Source organism: Canis lupus, chromosome 28, assembly GCF_003254725.2.
Source record: "Canis lupus dingo isolate Sandy chromosome 28, ASM325472v2, whole genome shotgun sequence".
Lineage (NCBI taxonomy): Eukaryota > Metazoa > Chordata > Mammalia > Carnivora > Canidae > Canis > Canis lupus.
In genome coordinates, this window is record NC_064270.1 from 36,476,992 (window position 1) to 36,492,198 (window position 15,207).

Consider the following 15,207-nt stretch of genomic DNA (forward strand, 5'->3'; position numbering starts at 1 on the left):
ATATTATTGATTTGTGTGTTTGGTTTTTATCTTCCGAGATTTTAGGTTATAAATAAAGCCATTCAAAGATTAAAAATGATGGAAAATAACTCTATTGCGTACGGGCTCGCACTTTTTCCTGATGGTTTTGACCATGTGGGAGAGCATCCACGAAAGCATTTCATTCTCACACCATTAGCTTTGTTTTTAGAAATTACTTAATCCTCCCGGCTGGGAATAGACATAATTTGTTTGGCTCACAGAGTTACGAATCTTTTTCCCCCGAGCCCTTCACTTTTCTGGCAGAGTAGAAGCAGTGCTCATCTCCACTGTTTCCCACCTTCACCTCCCCCACATTCTCTGTCCCCAGACATCTCACTCTCCTTGCTCCTAGACACTAGGAACATGGGCAGCATTATGCATGACCTCTCTTCATTGTATCTGTGCTGATGTGGAGAAGTGTCGCATGGGGAGGGTAGATGCTCTCTGCACGAGGGAGGTTCCAGGTGTGTTTGTTTTGTTGTGTTTGGCTGGTGCCAGTCCTGGACACACTGCCGGCTCTGAGAGATCTGTTAGCAGTGCTGGTAGAGACTAATGGATCCTCAGATCAGAATGCTTCAGAGTATTCTTAGTGCCGAGGGGTCCTTTTAAATGCTTTGGAGGATTCTGATATGTAAAAGACAAGGTTCCTACCATCAAGGAACAAGTTCTAGAGGTGGAGAGGAGACCGACGCACCAGTTGTGGAGGCAGAAAGGAGAATGGTGGACCAACTCTGAAGGTAGAGAGGAGAATGGGGGACTCGCTCTGGAGGTGGAGAGGAGAATGGTGGACCAGTTCTGGAGCTGGAGAGGAGATTGAGGGACCAGCTCTGGGGGTGGAGAGGAGAATGGTGGACCAGCTCGGAAGGTAGAGAAGAGAATGAGGGACTCGCTCTGGAGGTGGAGAGGAGAATGGCAACCAGCTCTAGTGGTGTGAAGGAGAACGAGGGAACAATGCCCACTCATAAATGCCAAATGCTTAATGAGAAATTTGGTTAACAAGAAACTCAAGAGCTGAACCCCACAGTGGAAAATCTCCTCTGAATGTAAGAACTCCATGGAGATTAGGGGCTGCTAAATATTCTGGCCTCCCTGAGCCCTCTGATTTGGGGTCAGGGCCAGATCTTCTGGGCTACTCATCCCTCCCCCCCTCCCTCCATTATCCATCCATCCATTGATCCATCCATCCATCCACTCATCCATCCATCCATCCATCCATCCATCCATCCATCCATTCCTGTGACTGACACCTCGGGGGCATGTGAAACCATGCTGGGTGCTGACTTAGCATTGTAGGCATGTGAGTAAATAAGCAGACAGGACTCTTTGGGAACACTTGGACAGCCTCTCTTCCCTGAGGCCAGCTCCAGCAGTCACCAGGACCAGAGAGCCAGCCCATTCACTTTGCCCTCCCTCTCGTCGTCTCTTACAAAAAGGACTTAATCTTAAGCTGTGTTGAACCTGCCTGAACTCTTCATTTCAGACTGGGAAGGTGTCCTGCCATCCAATTGCTCAGCTTAGTTCGTGATCCTTTCCATATTCCTCCGGGATTGAGAGCAGATTTTTATGCAAAAGCTTCTAACGTAATTTATTTATTTTCTCTACATTTCTTACATTTATTAGAAATAACCAATGAGTTACAGCAGATAATAGATGTTCTCATGTAAAAGCTAACCCCCTTTATGTCCCTTTTTCCCTAGTTAGATCATTGATTCATCCTCAGATGGACTTGGCATTCCTTAGTTTTTAATCCCATCAGGTGTGGGCTACCGGCTATATACAATTTATGTGTGTCCCAGATGGTTCTGTAGAAGACGCATGGTCCTGGATGCACTGAGCCTGAGCAGCTCGCCCTTGTTGATGGCACTAATGGCAGTTTTTTATTTGATCTTGCCTTTAGTTATCCTGCTACAACTCACATTCTTTGTTATTTGTTTTTTGTCTTTGCTTTTTAAAAAATTTATAGTAAATCTAAATTATAGAATCTCTCTCAGCTCTGCTCTTTCTCAGTTGTCAGTTCATTAAAAAGTTTTTATTTGGCCTTCATATTATTTCAGCATGGCATATTTAAAAAAAAAGTCATTTTGAGAAATATCTTTATTTAACCAGCTGAAATTGTTCCAGAGCTTAATTAGAAGTAGCATATTGCAACTGTTTGGGTGCTATCTCGAGGCAGAATAATTACCATGTAATAATAATGCATGTTCTAGTAAACTTGCCTTTATTGTCAGAGTGGGCTGGAGAGAGGGTCTTCCTTAAAGCTCAGAAGGACCCTGGGGGACCCTAGTGAACAGCTGAGTTATAAAACTGAAGGAAAAATTAGGGGGGGAAATGTGTCTGTGGTCATTAGCCCAGGGTTTTGGGCTGCATGAGGGCCCCCCACTGTAATGACAGGGAGTGGTCTCGCTCCACTGACCCTCAGGGGACTTCCATTGGCTGCTGAGGGTAATGCAGAACAGGTCCCCAGATGCTCTCTGAACACAGTCCCCAAGGGGCGGATGAGCCAGGCAGACCATTTTCTCTCTAGCCTTGCACCTCGTACTTCTGGGAGACCCCAACCTGGACCTGGAGGGCTGATTACAGTTGCCAGGTGTGCTAGATATACGAGGCATGTCCTAAATTTAGTGATTTCCATCCTGGTCCCGTATTAATTCATCAAAATGCCCTGAGTGCCCTGTATTCAGCTTTTCTCAATAAATCCCCAAATGAAGCCAAAAGAGCTCCTTTTTACATTTAACTGGGCAGCCCATGGTTGTAATATCTGGCAACCCTCTAGCTGATGGATGCTGCTGCCCGTTCTGTGCTCCTGGTTAATGGACGAGGCTGGGATCCCCATGTCCCTCTGTTGATAGTCGCTTAAAACACTGATGCCTCCTTTCTGGTTCTATTTAATGTCACTAGGGGAGAATTCAGATAACTCTGGGCACAGTTTTCTTCAGCAACTAGGATGGCCGACTTGATCACAGGCCATTTGTCACACCTGTTTTGGCCCTGGATCCAACCGAGAGGTTCCTTAATGAAATGCTGTCTGCAAACCCCCTTTCTTAGAGCTGTCTGCAGTCCGAGTGTGAGAGAAGCTGCAGGGTTGGGCAGGAGGTGGGGTTGGAGACCTTACAGCCCCAGGCGGAGAGTCCCTCTCATCCTCCTCCAGGCTGCCTAGCCTTCGGGGGCTCTGGGACAGTCTGGGATGTGGAGCTTCTCCAGGCACACACAGCTAAAGAGATGATGCTTTCGGAGAGCACTGGTTCCTGGGAAGTAACCTAGATTTTTCTTACACTCTCTGGCTGCTTCCTGCTGTCTAAACAGAGGAAGTGTAATTAAGTTTATTATCTGTGACCTAATGCTAATTCCTCTTGCACCCTGCCTTCGTGCAAAGGGAGAAGGGTCATTTAAAAAGAAGTATCTGGCCTGAGCTTTATTATTGAGAATACTCTCAAGGGCAGTAAAACAAATCTACGGGATGAATGGGCTGGTCTAAGGGCTTAGTGCTCGGGAATCATTCATAACCTCTCAAATCACATATCTCAACATGGAAAAGTAAAAGCCGAGGAATTGAAGGATGTGACATTTTTCTCTGGGCACTTAAAATTGTACATTATCGATGGGTCAATAATTAAAATTCCTGCTAACCTTCTTGTCAAATCACACATCCACTACAGCTTTTTTATTTTAACAAGGAGTTAGTTACCAAAAACCAACATTTGGAACAGAGGACAAGTGACACTGAAGTAAGACATGCCTCCAGATACGTCACCAAATACTCCAAGCCTGATAGATGGTGTATAATAGCACTTTTAAATGCTTACCTCTAAAATGCCAGCTAAGCAAAGACCGGTTTAATAATGTTCTGTGACAACATGGTGACTTGAGAAGAGGATTTAATTAGCACCTTTTCTTTCTTTTTTTTCCTCCTAAATTAGGCTTTTTAGTGATACTTTTCATATGTTACTTTCGGATGCTGTTATTTTGGTCTGTTTCTTTTATTCTGCATGTGCTAATTTCCTTGATTAATTTGGAGAACATCTGCATGTAATTCTCTGGGCTTTTTATTGGCACAACCTCATAGCTTATCCCAGGACTTGGAGAGTTTACTTTCCAGACAGTCTCGGGTTGTATCTCATTGAAATGCCAAACCTACAAAGGTGCCAGAGCCTACGTGTGTAATTATGTAATCTTCTCTTGATCTTTCAGAGTCTTCCTGCGAGCGATTAATCAGTATGCAGATATGCTGAACAAAAAATTTCTGGATCAAGCCAACTTTGAGCTACAGGTAAGAAAAGAGGTAGACCTGCCCTTTGTTGGGAAACCATGCTAAAACAAATTGCCAGTCTGAGCCAATGTCTTACAATTCCAATCCTCGAACCTAATGGGTTCCCCATCCAAGGTATGGAAATGGAATTCATAAGATGTACCACTGGAACCCGAGAATTGAAAATTATGCCTTTGGAGTATTTGCTCAATTTAGCAAGGATGGAGATGGAGCGGTTTCAGAGCAAAAGTACAGGGTCAGAGTGACGAGTAGGGACTGAATAGGGAGGCCGCCCACATCTGTTGTAGCCCAGTAGACTGTCTCAGACCCAGACCGTACAAATGTGGGGAGAAAAGGATCAGGAGAGGAGGAAAAGCGCGTTTGCATCCCTGAACTTGGCTGCGTTTGTGCTACCTCCAGTGGAGTTTACCAGGCACAGGCCCTACCCCACAGGGCTCTGGGTTCAGTGAGGTTCTTCAGTGGTTGCAGAGATGCCGGGGAAGGAGGTGGAGGGAGGAAGGGTGTGTGTGTGTGTGTGTGTGTGTGTGTGAGAGAGAGAGAGAGAGAGAGAGAGAGAGAGAGAGAGAGAGATAAGGATTGATTTTGCCTGGCACGATTTACCAGACACCTGATGTTTGTGGGTCTCACTTCCATTGCACTCTAGGTGTATTTCTGCTAATCATTATTTTTTTTATTACTTAGTTTACTAAAGCTTGTTAATAATAATTTGAAAAAAGCATTCAGATGTACAGGGCATTAGTTTCCTAGGCAGGATTGTTCACTGAGAAGGAACCTAGACCTGTATTTCTTTTATAAGTTTTACATCATAAATGTCTGTTTTCTCTGCATTGTGGAATGTAAGAGTACCGTGATTTTTTAAGTTATCATTTTCTCTTCTTAATGCTTGTTTTCACACATCCTAAAACACAGATAGGTTCTCATCGTAAAGTATCTGTGCACTGTACGTCAGCACGTACAGTAAAATAGGAAAGACCCCTTCCCACCCTTTTCCCCTCTGCAAGGTGACTTTTAGCTAATTGTCTGCACTTCTGATGCCTATTTAAGCCTGTATCCAGGCATGTGCAAATAGTCCTTTGGCTTTTTTTTTTTTTTTAAATTGGTGTTCAATTTACTAACATACAGAATAACCCCCAGTGCCCGTCACCCATTCACTCCCACCCCCCGCCCTCCTCCCCTTCTACCACCCCTAGTTCGTTTCCCAGAGTTAGCAGTCTTTACGTTCTGTCTCCCTTTCTGATATTTCCCACACATTTCTAGTCCTTTGGCTTTTAACACAAATTGGACTAGAGTCTGTATTCTTTTTTCTGTTCCATCACATTTAGCAGTATGAATGTACCAACATTGATGCAGGCACCCCAGCACTCATGACCTGCAGGCCTCTTCCAGGTTGTTTCCATTACAAACACTGCATCTCAGTGCTGCATTGCCGTAGACAGGCTCCTGGAAGCAATAACTGCCAGGCCAAGCGGTGAGAAACTGTACATGAATGGACATTGATAAATTATCCTCCTGTAGCAATTTGCAATCCCATCAACCTTCTTTGAGAGTAGCCATTGTCTAAAATCATCTCCAATACCGATTTCTTTAAAATTGTTGATTCTTATTTTTGTTGGAATTTCTCTGATTGCTACTTAAGCTGAAAATACTTACTGGCTATGTGATTTCTACTGAGAACCATCTGATCCTTTCCTGTACTCATTTTTCTATTGGGCTAGTTGTCATGCTTTTCTCTAAGTCAAAATTCTTAACAGAGCCTCATCATGAGTTTAGGCTTATCATACAGAAATTTTAATTTTTCTGTAGTTGTATCTCTTTTCTTCTATGCTCCTTGGGTATTATGTTTTGTGTGGCAAATCCTTCTTTGCCTCCATGTTATAAATGTAACTGTTTTTTTTTTTTATATATATAGTTAGTATCTACTCATACTTTTATAATTCTGCTTTTTTTTAAAAAAAAAACTTCCTGATAATTAATCTATCTGAGATTTCTCTAGTTACTGTTGGGGCTAAGTGCTTAAACTTCACTTTTTCCCCATATCATTTCATGAATACATTCATCTTTCCCAGTGATTTAAAATGCCACTGTAAAAGAACATAATTGCAATTGTGTGTGTGTGTGTGTGTGTGTGTATCCATTCTATTTTCTGTGTTACTGACTTCTGGTTTTATACCCTGCTAGTAGAGCCAGGACTTCCCTATTGATGTGCCATTGCAAAACTATCTCGGTTCTTCTTTTGTATTTCCTCTTCCATGTGAAATGCAAAATCAGGGACACCTGGGTGGCTCAGTGGTTGAGCATCTGCCTTCGGCTCAGGTCATGATCCCAGGGTCCTGGGATCAACTCCTGCATCTGGTTCCCTGCAGGAACCTTGCTTCTCCCTCTGCCTGTGTCTCTGCCTCTCTCTCTGTCTCTCATGAATAAATAAATAAAAATCCAATCTTTAAAAAAAAAAAAAAAAAAACAGAAAGAAAGAAATGCAAAATCAGCTTGTTGACCTTACTTTTTAAAGATGCTGCACTTATTTTAATTGGGAGTCCATTGAGTTTATAAATAAATGTGGGGGAAATGTTACAGTATTGGGTGGAATACTTTGCAGTATTTCTTTTTTTCTCACCCCATACAGGAATATCTAGGCCTTCTTTTTGTGTACTTCATTAGGGTTTTCCTTTTTATCCACATGAGCCTCACCCATTACTTGCTGGGGCGGTTGTTGTGGCTACTGTGAATGTGGGCTCCTTTTTCCCAGCATGCCTGTCTGTTACTGCTGCTCGTGTTCACTGTTTCCCGGGGAAGGTCCCTGGGATGCTTCCCTCACACCCGCATACCTCAGCAGCAGTGTGTTCTTCGGGTCGCACATAGCATGTTGCCCCTTGGCAAGTATGGAGTGCGTATGGATTGCTGGTCCACCCTGATGCGTAGCACCCTCCCGCCCTCCAGTGGGGGGCTATGGCGCAGGGTGCCCTATGGCGCAGGCAGCCTTCAATGTGAGCTCCAGGCAGCTGGTGCTCCGACCAGACACATTTTTATGTTCTTCTATCATCATGTTCACTGCACTGTCTCCTGGCATTTCCTTCTCCTTTAACTCATCAATGAACCCTGAAGGCTGCCTGCCACTTCCCCTCCTACTCCCCTGGGGTCTGGTGCAGCCTGCCTCTCTCTCCTGGCACTACAGCATGATGGACTCTTAACCTCACATGCCCCAGGTTTGTAGTATGTATTTCCTACAAACAGCAACTGTCCCAAAATGACTACAGTAAAACTACCCAAACCGAACTTATATTGTTACTACCATCTCATCCTTAGACCCCATTCGAGTTCAGACGTCCCAGTCACAGCCGTCACAGGTCAGCACTATGCAGGTGCAGTTACTTGGCCTACCTCAAATCATGCATTGCATACCATTTTTCAGGTTGTATTTTTATGTGATTTTTTAAGGCTTTTTTTTTTTTAAAAAAGACTTTATTTAAGAGAGAGAGTGGATGGGAGAGTGAGCTTGAGCAGAGGTAGGGCAGAGGGAGAGGGACAGAGGGAGAAGCAGACTCCCTGATGAGCGGGGAGCCTCACGCGGGGCTCGATCCCAGGACCCTGAGATCATGACCCAAGCCAAAGGCAGATGCTCAACTTACTGAACCACCCAGGTGCCCCAAGACTTTTTTTTTTTTAAAGATTTCATTTATTTATTTGTGAGAGACACACAGAGAGAGGCAGAGACATAGGCAGAGGGAGAAACAGGCTCCAATGTGGGACTTGATCCCAGGACTCTGGGATGGTGACCTGAGCCAAAGGCAGACACTCAACCACTGAGCCACCCGGTGCCCTCACCCCCAAGACTTTTTTTTAAAGTCAGTTTTAGGTTCAAAGCTTTAGGGGCACTGAGAGGAAGGCATAGAGATTTCCCAAACCCCCTGCCCTGACACATACACAGCCTCCCCAGGAATCACCATCCCCCCAGAGCATCCCTGTGTTACAGTCTGTGAGCCCGCAGCGCCAGCTGAGCCCCCGCCCATGACTCCTGGGACAGACCCACAAAAGGTCCATGCTTCCTGGCAGTGCTGCAGCAGGAGGCCATGGCCAGCAAATGGGGCACCTGGGATGGGAAGTGTGAGCTCCAAAAACAAAAGAAGCAACTTGTGTCTTATAGACTCTTTTAGTACAAATGGAGCTAAAAGAGAATGTACCTTTGTGGGCGATGAAAGAGCATCAGCTATGAGGTTTGGGACCTCGACTAGAGACCCTCCATCCACTTCACGTGTAACCTGTGGCTTTGGCCGAGTCTCTTCCCCTCATCTGAGAATCAGGGCCACAGGACTTACTGGCTGATTCGGCAGCAATCCAAGAAGTTGCTATGTTACTAAAGAAAGTGCCCAGTTCATGAAAAGTGATAGAGAAATGGAAGACCACACACCCTTACAGCTATGCTTTCAAATTCCCACTTACTTCACAGGTGACTACAAAACAGAGTCAATACCGTTCACACATTATTTTTTATAGAACCTTTTGCAGCTCTGTCATTTGATAGATAAATATGATCCCTGTTTTGTAAATGAGAAAACCAACAACCCCAGATTTCTTCTAAAGGCCATGGAAGGCCTTTTGAGCTTGGACGTGTGCTAGGAACTCTGTCCAGGCTCTTTCCCTCCAGGAGCGGAAGCTCCCGCAGATTGTCCTCTGGCATAAGCATGGTGGGTGGAGGAGTGATGGGCAAAGGCCAGGAGTATGTTTAAATCATCCCCATGTGAGATCCAAGAATTCTTCCTGCATCTTCGTGTTCTTGACTTGGTCTTACACATTGACATAGCTACAGGGTGTTAGTTCCATAATTTTAAGAATCTACCCATAATGACGCCTTTGTCTATTTATTTATTTGGTTATTCATAAAGATTTATTTATTTATTTGGGGAGGGGCAGAGAGAGAATCAACATGCAGACTCCCCACTGAGCACGGAGCCTGACACTGGGCTCGATCTCATGACCCTGAGATCACGACCTGAACGGAACTCAAGAGTTGGGTGCTTAACCGACTGAGCCACCCAGGTGCCCCGATAATGACACTCTTATAATGGCAAGTCTAGGTTACCGTGTTTAAGTAGATGGAGCTTCCAGCATGCAGAGCTTTGTAACAAAGTCATTTCATAGTAAATTGCCTGTTAAGCCACATATAGTCTGTAAGTCTTTGAAATATAAAATGTTTGATGTTTTTACAACTCTTCGCCTTAGTTATCTAGTGTTTATGTACATTTTTAGTATCTGAAGAATCGTAAATTATATAAATTTATATACTATTAAGGAAGGCGCCCCACGATACTCTAGTAATAGGAGCCCACATTATTGTCCTTACCGTGGGCTCGGCAGCCCCCTGACGCGTCTGCACGTATTCAGTCCCATGATCCCCTGAGCACCCCAGGAGTTGGGCACGTTGAGGTTCCCACTTTACCACCCAGGAAACCGAGGCACCAGGAGGTTAGATCAGTGGCCTGCAGAGTAGGATTGGAGCACATGCGCCATGTCCTTGGTGCCCACGCCCAGTGGCTGGCTGACCAGACATCTGTATACAGTGAGTGTGGATTTCTAAACCTTTCACAAGTGTGTACATGGCAAATGAGGCAAGTCTCAGGGCGTTTTGAGATCCGATATTAAGCTGTTCAGCATCTCAGCATCTCCCCCTTCTTGGTTTTCAGCTTTGGAACAACTACTTTCACCTGGCTGTCGCTTTCCTCACTCAGGAGTCCTTGCAACTGGAGAATTTTTCAAGCGCCAAGAGAGCCAAAATCCTCAACAAGTAAGTCTGTGTCCAGCCCCGAAGTCACGGGCAGGTGCCTGCCACTCTGTTAGCATAATTTCTGTGTTGTCTCTATGCCAACTTGGTGTACAACTTAAGGTGTAATCATGGTGTCGTGAAAGGTCGGTTTCAAACCACAAGTCTGCTGTTGCCTTTCCTAACCCATGAGTCAAGGTCGAAGACTGCAGAGTTCATTCTGGTAAATTCAGAGTCCGCGTAACGCACCTCCGTTAACACCACACATGCTGGGAGTTTCAGGAGCTCCTTGCTTTTGCGGTGCGCTCTTCTGGTGTCCTCCCACATGTGCTCTTACCGTCTGCTGGTGCAATGCTCCTTCGAGAAAGGAAGCTTCTCGTGCAAGCCGTTGGCACAGTTGGGATTGTCGAAGAACTCTGGAGTGAGAGGTGCCTGAGGTTTCCTTCTTTGCAAGGGGTTACCCGCGTCGTGGTCCCGGTGGGCGATCCGAAGGACCGAGCTAGTCCTTGGATGATCCTGACAAACCTGTCGGAAGCCCCGCGTCCCTGTCTGGGTCCTTCAGCTCTGAGCCTGTCCTGCACGGCTCCTGGCCCAGGACAAAGAAGAGAGTTTGTGCTCACTTTCTTTGCACACTTTGGGTGCCCTGAGGTTCTTGCTGTCTCTCTTTCTGCCTCAGTTTCCCTGACTTCTCTCTTCTCTGAGTGCCCCTTTCATGAGGAATTCTGAGAAGAGTTCTCTTATTGCTCCCATGTCTCTGTGTCACCAGTCTCTGTGTGTTTATTTCATAATCCCTCTGCTTCACATTGACTCTTCCAAGGCGTTGGGACTCCCTGACATTAGCAATGCCAGAGGGAGTCTCAAAAGGTAACAGAAGCCCCCCTCCAACGCTCCTCCTGTTATGTGAGTGTGTCTCTCACTTGCTGGCCAAATCAAAAGCACGTCATCCCTGCAGAGTAAGAATTATGTCAGCAAATATTTATTGGAACATGTACTATGTGCCAGTGACTTTCTAAGCCCTCCGAGAGCATTTTTCATGTATAATCATTAAAACAAAAACAAAAACTGTTTATTGGGTTCCCTTATCACCCAATAAGGAGGGTGAAACCCGTTTTGAACAAGTCACATGGCCAATGTCACACACCCGGTCGTTCTAACCCAGGCAGCTCAGGACCCAAGATGTTCACCTGCTCTGCTCTGAGACCCTTAAATCCTTGTGTTGTCCCATCTACATAAAGGTCAGCTTGCACCTGGTCATATTCCTTCAAGCTTCCTCAGTTGGGTGGCTCCAGCCAGTTGGCCATTGATGCAGATAACTGTCCATTGTTCAGAAAAGAGGAATGCCCCAGAAGGTTCAGGCCAAGCGAGTGCCCACCAGCGACTACTGGGAAGGAAGAGCTTGCCTTTGCACAGCCAATGTGGGGTCTGACATCTAGTCCTGGCTCAAGAAACAGACTCCAGGGGCACCTCCTAGGGACTGGCTCCATCGGGAAGCTCCCGCTTTGCCAAATTTACATCTTCTCGGGGCTCATATGAAGTTAGAGGTGGAGACTAATGGCTGTTGCTGGCCTGATTGTTTCAATACTCTCATGGTGGAAATTTCTTTAGTAGAAGCAGAAATAACTGGCACACTCTGAGCACCATACAACTTATTCACAGCCAGCCCCAGACACCTGGGACGCCTCGTTATCCAGTCTGGTGGAAGGACAGCTGGGCCGTAGCAGGTGGATGCCCCTACCTGCATGTGCACGGGGTTCACTGTGCGGTGAGTTTGGAATCCAAACCCAGCTCCAGCTGACCGCAGAACCCACTCTTTGCCAAGCACACAGCGTGGCCAACCCTTGAAGGTGCCTGCAGGACAAGGGAAGTTAAACCAGAAATCTGTCTTCAAAGAGCTGGCATCTCCAGTGAGGTTTTTAGAGTAAAACAATTGATTCTGAGCATTCTCCAGGCCAGGGCCGGGTGGCTGTGCACTGGGCCTTCTTTTGTCGTGGGAGTGTTAACAGTCTAAGCTAAAGCAACGTCAATAAATGCATTAACCACACAGGGCCTTGGCCGCCAAAGAAAACGTTTGTTTCCCACATAGCTGTGTGCATTCATAGGCTTCAAAGCCAAGGAAAATTAAACACAGCCAGCTGGTGTCTCCCCTTCCAGAGCCGGCAGGGCTTCTGAATCGAGCTTTGAGTATTCTCTTCCTCATAACCGTGGCAATAAGAGATTCTGGATTTTCCTTTTGAAATTTTCTCATGGATTCCCCAAGGGGGAGGGGGAAATAACCTAAGCATTTTAAACTTTTATTTTTTTAAAAAATTTTTATTTATTTATGATAGTCACAGAGAGAGAAAGAGAGGCAGAGACACAGGCAGAGAGAAGCAGGCTCCATGCACCGGGAGCCCGACGTGGGAATCGATCCTGGGTCTCCAGGATCGCGCCCTAGGCCAAAGGCAGGCGCCAAACCACTGCGCCACCCAGGGATCCCCTAACCTAAGCATTTTAGAAGTTGCCTTCGCAAGACTTTGGTAGGACTACCCCAGCTCCAGCTCCTACGCAGCCTCAGGGCCCCTCTCCCAGGGGCCCCAGCTCAGCGTGTGGCCATGACAGGCCACCGAGGAGACAAGCGCTCATGGCTCGGGAGGCCGTGTGGCTAAGACGCGTGGCGGGTTCACCCGTGTTTGTTGTATCCGTCATGCTTCTTTCTGCACCTTAAACACTGTAATCACTGTGCTGTTTTATTTCTAAATACCAAAATCTACATGAGACACATTTAGAGTCGTCCTACCCCAATACTTAAAATTTCCAGGGCCTAGAAATGTTTTAATCCACTTAAAATTGTGCTAGAGAAAAGGGATTGAGTGCCTGCTTTGTGCTCCGGTCCAGGTGCTAGGGACCCAGAGGTGGGAAGTTCACAGTCTCGGGCGGGCGGGCAGATGTGCCAAGGGAACAGCGATCCAGTGGACGGCAGTGCTGACCGGGTGCCTGGGCAGCCTGCAGATGAACATTCGGGAATGACGTGGGGTGCAGGGGAGCCCAAAGGCCTCTGGCGGGAGGGGCTTCCTGGCCGGATGGGGAAACAGCAGGGAGGTTACCAGGTTGGCTGACTGAGCCAAGGGCCAACCAACAGCCAATACCCAAAGGGCACATCAAGTCCAAGGGTCATGGCCTGCTCTGTGAGCAGAGAGAAGCTCTGGATTGCTTTAGCCTAAGCTAGGCCTTGAGGGCTTGGGGCAGAGCGAGAGGCCCAGTGATCTGCAGGTCTCAGCACAGGGCTGGTGTCCATGCAGAGCACAGTGGACTATAATTCAGTGGGTGTCTTTTTCTAGCAGGAAGGCCTGGGGCCTCTGAGGGCAGACGGGGCAATGCCACTCCCATTCAGTAGCCTCTGGCTGCCTTCATTTGGACCAGTTGACTGCTCTGGGGTTCCTGAATCCAACCCAATGCATCGGAGTGGGGGCTTCATTGAGGAACCTCTCCTGCCCCCACCCTCACACCCCCCAGCACCCCCCACACACACCCTTTTCTTCTCCCCTGCCAAGCCTGCAACAACTCCTATCTGCCTGGTTAACCCCACTGTGGCCTCAAACAATAGAAAATCCCGATGTCAGGAGATCTGCTCGCTCATTCCCTTTTGTGAAACTCAGTCCTCCTGATGACTTAGGTTGGCAAGATAATTAAGATATTCATTCCAGCAACATTCCCCAAGGTACATGGTAGTCACGTAAAATAATGGACCACACCGTGCAGAGAACTGATGATGTCAAACCCAAATGGAGGATAAGATTTTCCAATGAACCACAGAATAAATAACCACCAGGAATCAAAGTCTATACTAAGAGAATTTAACTGACTCATCCTTGAGGCCTCCTTGGTGCTGGTCACAACCCACAAAGGACAGAGGTGCCGGTGGCATGAGATACCTGGCCGTGATTTCTCACCCCCCCCCTCCCCCCCAGCCTTTTTAACATGACTGGGAATCAGGAAACATGAGTCAGATATCAAGAAGTTGGCTTTTCTTTAGCAGCCAGCTTGACCGCTTTAGTATGCAGGGCATGTGTGTCCAAGGGTGGGACAACATGACCCGTGACTGCACACAGGCTTCTGTGTCCAGCACCAGACTTCGTCCTGGAAGAGAAGGGGATTCAGGCACTGGGCCGCCAGCAAATCTAAGCATAAAATGCTTGACTTAAAATTGTCAGCCCAAGAGAGTCAAGTTTGAAGGCCAACCCCAGGTCAGTGTATTTGAACCTGTGCACAGAGGACGCCCCCCCCCCCTTCCATGAAGACCCTCGTCGGTCTCCACGCCATTTCTCATCTTTCCTTATTTATATGTATATTTTTAGTGCAGACCCCTGCCCTTAGCCTGTCACACCTTCTGAGAGGACAGGTTCCACAGCCACCTCGAAATTCCACATAAACAGGTCCCTCCATCTTTCTGAGCGCGGGGTTCTGAGATGTTCTAAAAGCCACTGCTTTTAGAGAAACTGGAGGAAACGAAGCTGTGACAAGCCCCCCGCCTTGCCACCTGGCCTTACCTGAGGCTGTGACTATGTACCCCAGGTCAGCACAAGAAATAGTTTGAAAAAGTAGAGCTTGTGTTTGTGCTTGTTTTTTTAAGAGACCCCAATAATTCCAAAGAAGTTCACTATAAACCCGGAATTAGCAGGGGGCCCAGGGAGACAGATTTAACAAGCGGTGACCCCCATGCCCAGTTCCTGTTGGCAAAGGTCAGTGTCCCGTGTGCCTGAGCGATGCTGTGTTCGTCCAACCTGCGCAGTGCACGAGGCTGCGGCACATCCAAGCCCGGCGTGTCATAAGCTTCACTCCCTCGGTCACAAATGGGGTCACAGATGGGGTCTCACCTCCTTCTCGTCGCCCATCATTCCCCTCCAGCGACCTCCACGCCTGTCTGCATCTCTCAGCCTGCACCCACTCCTGACACTGTCTCCCTCTCTTCTTTGTTTCCAGAACTCCGTGTAAGTTTTCCTCCTCCTTTGTGACCTCTCTGTTCCCTTGTCAGGCCCATTATCATCCGTCGGATCCTTCTGACTTGGGTCTTCTCATTTTCTTCTCCCTCCTTCGGATGGTGTTTCCAGCTGCGCCTCAGCCCTTTCTCAGGCCACGACAGCAGCTCAGTGGGTCTTTGTATTAGTTTCCTACCTCAACCACTGAA

The 15,207-nt window shown here is 47.0% G+C and overlaps 1 protein-coding gene across 2 annotated transcripts in view; it reads left to right on the plus strand.

Moving 5' to 3' along the window:
* DOCK1 (dedicator of cytokinesis 1) overlaps positions 1–15,207 on the plus strand; it is a 494,693-nt gene that overhangs the window by 389,855 nt on the left and 89,631 nt on the right. For both annotated transcript variants that reach the window (XM_025467625.3, XM_025467626.3), the window contains exons 30-31: positions 4,210–4,288; positions 9,967–10,067. In XM_025467625.3, the coding sequence (XP_025323410.1) occupies positions 4,210–4,288; positions 9,967–10,067 (180 nt within the window). The remainder of the gene's footprint in view (positions 1–4,209; positions 4,289–9,966; positions 10,068–15,207) is intronic.